The 6,590-nt window shown below is 46.3% G+C and overlaps 1 protein-coding gene across 1 annotated transcript; it reads right to left on the bottom strand.

Moving 5' to 3' along the window:
• Positions 1-1,020: 1,020 nt before the first annotated feature.
• SHISA3 (shisa family member 3) lies at positions 1,021-4,739 on the bottom strand. The gene is made up of 2 exons (XM_027836068.1): positions 4,232-4,739; positions 1,021-1,554 (listed from the first exon to the last, which is right to left on the bottom strand). The coding sequence occupies exons 1-2, from the start codon at positions 4,737-4,739 to the stop codon at positions 1,100-1,102; spliced, it is 963 nt and encodes a 320-aa protein (XP_027691869.1). The 3' UTR covers positions 1,021-1,099.
• Positions 4,740-6,590: the final 1,851 nt, after the last annotated feature.

The raw sequence follows: 6,590 nt of genomic DNA, 5'->3' as shown, positions 1-6,590 counted from the left end.
TGCATACTTTTTATAATCAGATACAAGAGATTGCTTTTTAAAGCAATTTAAATTCAATGTTAGATACTACTAGATTTCTAAATTCATTAATATATGTATGTCTCTTTTACTGACTATCAAGTGGTTTACATAGGTCTCCTATAAAACGAGGTGCTTTGATTAAAAACTAAAAAGTTTTCACAAAAGCAAATCACTTTGCTGCATCTCACAACAGGATGTGTACAAAAATATACTGGTCTTAGCTCAAAGGCCACTTGGTCTTAGCTATATGGCACAGATTAACAATAACGGGAATTTTAACCACAGCTTTTATTAACATAAAAATTCAGTGTGATAACTAAATAATTAGTATTGTCAATGTGTAAATACATTAAATTACAAATATCTTGACATTTTTACATAACTAATTTTACAAATAAAACTTTAAGATTCAATTGTCCAACTTTCATTTGTATACTAAATATCACTGAACAAAAGTTCACAATAAATATTCCTAGGAAGAAAGTTTAGTTAGGATTTACCTAACAATGAAAATTACTTACTAAATTTTTTTCATATTGTCTTGCCTTCTGAAAAGTATGTATTTTGAGTTGTGTGATTATTAATACAATAATTATCTCAACATACTTAAATACTGTCCAAGATGCTCAGGGTTCTCTTAGTTTATTAAGAAGTGATTAAGGTTTTTTTTTTCAATGAATTTCTGATAACTAGAATCAGGTACTTCCTTTTTTCATTATAATTAAATTAACCACTTGGGCTTAAAAGAGTAACTTCTAATATCTTATATACAACTAATGTTTTGAGCTGACCAATGAAATGTTTTCAACAGAAACTGGTTTAAACTTCTAATTGCTGAAATTACGAGTAAAGATAGCAAATTAAAATGTAATGGTCACCTTTAAAAAAAAAAAAGGAAAAAAGCAATTACCTAAAACATCCATTTTGTGCGATCCAAATGAGAGAACATATTACTTCTAGAAAAGAAATATTTCTCCATGATGATCTGTTCTGATGCCCCAGAACATCATCTAAGTATTAACATGAACATAACTCAAAACACACTCCACTTGTCTTTCTCTCAGCTGCATTATTCCTATCAACTTGGGCTGAAGTCCGAGCAGTTTTTCCCAGGAAGTGTTGGCTCCTGCTGGAGGGGATAAGCAAAATACTGCGGTGACACCAGGAATCCAGATGGTTGGGTCAGGCGGATTGAATGACCTGTCTGTAAACAGCCTGATGTGTAAGGTGGGGGAGGTGAGGGCACCAAACAACCGGACTCGGCTCTGGCGAAAGAAAACCTTCGAATGGAGCCTCCATTGGAGCTCGAGCTGGTCGCAGTGCTGGACTGCCTTGACGGCGTCCTGAGGTTAGTGGAGGTCAGAATCATGGGTAGGGTCTCATTCTGATAGCTTCGAAGTGAGAAACGAATGGGCTGCTGAGATGTTTGTTTAGGTCTTAAGCAGGTGCAACAGTAAATAGCTACTAAGGAGCCCAGGATAATGAAGGCGATGAAGATGGAGCCAACGATCAGGAATGGCACGTAGACTGGTTCTAAAAAGAAGACAGAAAGGGAAGACACCCTTGTTAAAGACTTTCCATGCCTTCCAGTTCTGCTTAAAGGTGTCTTCTGGCTGCTCATTGGCTTGAGTTCAAGATATGGTAGAGTTAGAGTTCTTGTAACTCCATTTCTCAAAGCTTTTTACTTACAACCTCCGATGCGCATTGATTCCAGGTCTTATGACCAAAGAGGGATAAATCAAACTGAGACTGCAGTTTGTTACCACATCTTTACCTTACCCTCATTTGGACATCTTTGCAGCTGAAAAACCCCTTGCCCTCACTAAAGCAATGGGGGTAGGGGCAACAGAGTTTAATATGGATTAATTTGATTGTGTTAAAAATCCAAAATATTGTTGAGATCAGTCTCTTGTCTTGAAGACTTCTCTCACGTCCCAGAAGCACCCACTCACAGTCAAAAGTCTAAGACTTATTTGAGCTGCATTTAGAAGTTGTTTCAAGAAACTCCAAAAATCCATATAAAAATCCGTCACATTCCCTGTTTCCTAATCCTCTTCATGACTTTCATGTCTCATCTACAGCTTCTTATCAACAGCTCCCTGGCAGCCCAGGAAGGACACAATGTTTATATCAAGGCATCTTGGCCCCTAAACCTCATTCTTACTGAGAGGTCAGCTGGGCCAAAGACTGACCATGCTACTGCTGCAATTCTTGATTGTCTTCAACCCTAATTTTCCACATAACAACCTTTTTCATAAGCAAGGCCAAATTCCATTTTTATTTGTACCCATACCATGCAAGTATATGTGAGATGTATTTGCCTCTTGTAGTGTCCATTTATTGGAGTCAAATCACCCAAGTTGGCCAAGCCTTCATCTATAAAAGGTACACATGAAAGGTTTAGAGGTGGCAAGGACAGCTGAAGGGATGTGAGCTGCGGGGCTGTTTGCCCCTTTTTAGCCAGGTATATTCCTGTCCTTCCGTTGACTGCAAAGAAAATATGGGGGAGGGAGGGAGAGAAAGACAGAGAGAGAGACAGAGACACAGAGAGAGACAGGTGGACAGAGAGAGATTGATTCCTAGGCTGATAGCGGCAAGAATGCAGTAACCTGAGAAATTAAGCATAAATGATTTAAGTACCTTGGACCCAAGAAAGAAACCAGGTCCTCAAAGGATGAGGAGGAAGGAATGGTTGAGAGAGATTTGCGGCCTCTCTTTTTCTTCTATGACAACAATAATAACTAACATTTATATAGCTTTTTGAAGTTTGCAAAGTGACTTACATAGAATGTTAATCAATTCATCGATAAATGGTGCTGTTGTTGTGGTGTGACTAGGCAACTCACAACGAGCATCTAAAATAATCTTCCCCACAACTACTTCCCAAATCCTCCTCCTAGTATGTGAGGGACCCCCAAACACAAAGAAATGGGGAGAGTAACCAGATTGTAAAAGAAAGCTTATCAAAGAAAGCTCGTATTCCCTTCCCTTTCCAACAGCTATCCTTTTCGTCTGGTAAGGGATTCTTCACTTAATTTTATCTCCCACCGACCTTGGAGCTGCCCTCTGGGCTGCTTCACGTGTTTCGTCCAAATCTCCACGACGTCAGGGCTCCCTGGGCTCCCTGGCCTCACTGTCTCCTCTAGTTTCGTTGGCCTTTAAACCACTGCCTAAAGTGTTTCCCCAAAGTTAAGACTCAGGTGGGAAAAAAAATAACTCTCTTCCTAAGGTATAAGGTTCCTTGGTCGGGGCTGTGATTTATTCAGCTCTGAAGTTAGCGGAAACTCGACCCGTGTTTTCTGATGCGAGAATAAAAGGGAGGAGGGCTGCCTACTGGGGCTTTTAAAATCGCCACGCTGGTGGCGGTGATTTGCGCTGTTTTCAGTTTGGTTGTGGGGGGAGGGAAAGGGTAATTTGATGCAAAGAAAGGAAAGGGGATGGGGGAGGGGTGCAGGAAAGGTTTAAAAGAATAAGTGACTCGGGCTTTGCCTTCAGTGCGGGGCTGTTGATTAACTGGCGTCAGGAGTAAAGTTTCACACTCCATCACCACTCACTAACGTCTTCCAGCTCTAGGGAAACCTCAGACCCGGACTCTTTCCCCTCTCTATATCCTCCCCCCACCTCACTAGTCTACGTGGAAAACTGGGAGAATTCAAGCACATTCACTCAAGCCTACAGTACCACGTACACGGGGCAAAGCATGCCAGCCGTTGGCTTCTAAGTCAACTGCATCTATTAAGCGCTTAGGGTGTGCCAGGCTCTGTGCCAAGCACTAAAAAATCAGAAAAATCTGGTATCTGTCAATGCGAAAGGGGCAGCTTCCTCGGGCTAATTTGCACTAGGACCTGCGCCTATCTAATGGGCTGCGCGCCTCCTCTGCCCTGCAATTTAAAGTGGGTTGAGAAGGAGCAAAATTGGGCACCCATGTACCCGGTCTCACACCTGTCGCGTCTGGTCCCGTTGTTGCCAGCACACCAAGGACTAGCCCTGGGGGGGGGGGGATGTGAGGGGAGTCGGAGGGGAACCGGGAAAGCAACCCCTCCTTTCTCTCCCTCCGTCCACTGGTTGAACGGGCTCAACCTTGGGAGGGGGAAGGAATAGACTGCACGCGCGCGCACCCACACACTAGCGCACACAAACAGCAAACAGCTAACAGCCGGCACGGATGGCAAGATGGGGAGCTGCGCCCGCTAGGGAGCTGGACACTTACGCGCGGTGATGCCCGGGTGCTCCAGCTCGCCTCGGTCGTTGGTGCAAGCCCCTTGCTCCAGCCTAGCATCGGCGGCAGCACAGCAGTAGCGTAGGGCGCAGGAGCCGCAGCAGATGGTGGCATCCAGCGTGTCGAAGTCCTCCGGGCACTGGAAACCTTCGTGGTAGTTGCCGTGCGCGTCCACCCAGCCGTGGCAATACTCGCCGTCCTGCTGCGCCCCAGCGGGGCCCCAGCGCAGCCAGGCCAGGAGGAGACAGAGTGCCAGCAGCGCCCCCATTGCCTTTCCTAAGGATTTTAGGGAAAGGAGAGGATGTGGTGGAGGGAGGCAGAGGCAGGACCTGCGGTTGCTTCCCTTAGGCAGTAAGTTGTGAAACTCGGGGCGCGCCGTCGCCCAGCACCCTGGGCTTAACCCAGCGGCAGAGACTGCTCCCGCTGAGATCAGCACGAGCCAGGCAGGCGGTCGCAGTGGCTCTCTGGTCCCCGCAGTCTCGAGGTCAGCATGGCGCATCAGGTAGAATGGAACTGAGAACCCTGTCTGGCCGAGGTCAGGGGAGGTTGACTTACTGGACCGCTCAAGGAGAGCGGCTACGGGAGGCGCTTACAGTGGGATCCGCTGGAGAGCAGGACGCGCCGGAGGGGGCAGGGGCGACCACTACCCTGGCTGCTGTGGCTGCTGCTGCTTCGGTGGCCGAGGCTCCTGGGGCTGCTGTTACTGTTTCTGCTGCTGCTGCTGCCGAAGCTTTTTACCCCGCTCATAGTTCTCTGGGCCTGGGGGTGCTTCTAACACCCTGCCAACCCCACCCCCTCCCCACTCCTCACAGGAAGAATCACACCAAGAGGTGGGAACTTGCTGGTGGAGGTCTTAGAATGCAATTTATTTCTTCCCGCACCTTTACGAACTGGCCGGAGTAACCTAAGGGACCTGAGCCCAGTAAGAAGGGAAGAGGCGTCCCACGTGTGGCGACATCCAGACAGTAGAGACGGCAGGCAACGAGGGCGCTCCTGCCCTCCTCCCGAGGGCTCGCCCCCACTTCGCCGGGCCGAAGGAGAAGCTGCTCTAGTCTGAGCAGAGCACAAACAGCTTCTCCTGGCTGCTGACAGCTTTCCCGGGAAGGAGTCCTTTAAAAGGAACGAAGGGGGAGGAGGGGAGAGCGATGGATTGAAAAGGCGGGGGTGGGGGGGGAGTATAAAAAAAATCTGCTGTCCCAGGTCACAGTGCAGGAGCAAATCACTGCTTCTGCTACTGCTGCTCCCATGTGATCCCATCAGCCCTCAATCTTCCCTTCTCCCTCTTCCTCTACAGAGTTGCCCATTCGCCACCCACTTTTCCCATTGTCACTGTAATAAAAGAGCCAGCCAGAAGTTCCAGGATGCCCGAACCTAACTCCTCCAAGGATTCCTACCCAAGTCTCCACGACGCCAGTATTTCTGGGGGAACTGCTCCCAAAGTGAAAGAGGGGATTCCCCTCTGTATCTGCGTCTGCTCTCGGACTCAAAGGTTTCTTGTAGCTGTTTTCATTGTCCTTTCCTATGACAATTGCTTTTAGTGCCGTACAAGCCTTTGGTGCCTTTTAAGCCTGTTCCACGCACTGAACTTGTTACAGGGACTTCTTTCTAAACTGTGTTCGACCTTGCCCTTTTCCTTGACTGACTCACCTGCGGGTTGGTGGTTGGATCTAAAGTGCCTACAACCCTTTCCTCCTCAGTTTCTCCAAAGTAGCAGAGAAGGCTGAAAAAAAGCCTTTTTTCACGCGGCTGGGTGAATAATCACCAGTAACCTAGACCGGCCACGAGCTGCCTGCAAAGCCTCAGAGGCCGCGGCTTCTTCGTTCACGCTTGGGGAAAAAAATAATAATAATAAAAGGAACAAAATTAATGATAATTGAGCAGGTTTGAACTTCTGTTCAGGCAAAGGAACACATTTATTTAAAGGATGTGTCCCCTGTGTACTATCTGGAGGATATTGCTGCCTTAGTGTTCTAAGTGCTTTATGGAAGTGCTGTTATATGAAACCAGAGCTAAACTCTCGAAATTTATTTTTACTGCATCTTAAACTTCCTCTCATCATTTATTGGTGTGTATGAATATGTACAGCATATCTCGGCCTGACTATTTGTCAAACACCCTTAATGCCTGTTTCCCCAATTAGATGCTGGCAGGTTGAGCAAAACAAAAGAAACAAAGTCGGTTGTGTACTAGCAGTAAAATACTAAGTTCAAAAGCGTTTATCAGAACCTTAACTCCTTGACAGTTGATTCTACTTTATTGCTTTGGTTTGTTGGTTACATAAGCTCTGAAAGCAAAAAGAGAAAAGACAAATTTCTTTAAACTGACTCGTTAGCTAAAATTTAATTAACTG

Source organism: Vombatus ursinus, unplaced genomic scaffold (assembly GCF_900497805.2).
Source record: "Vombatus ursinus unplaced genomic scaffold, bare-nosed wombat genome assembly UNPS02014818.1, whole genome shotgun sequence".
Classification (NCBI taxonomy): domain Eukaryota; kingdom Metazoa; phylum Chordata; class Mammalia; order Diprotodontia; family Vombatidae; genus Vombatus; species Vombatus ursinus.
This window is presented reverse-complemented; position numbering and strand designations above follow the sequence as displayed.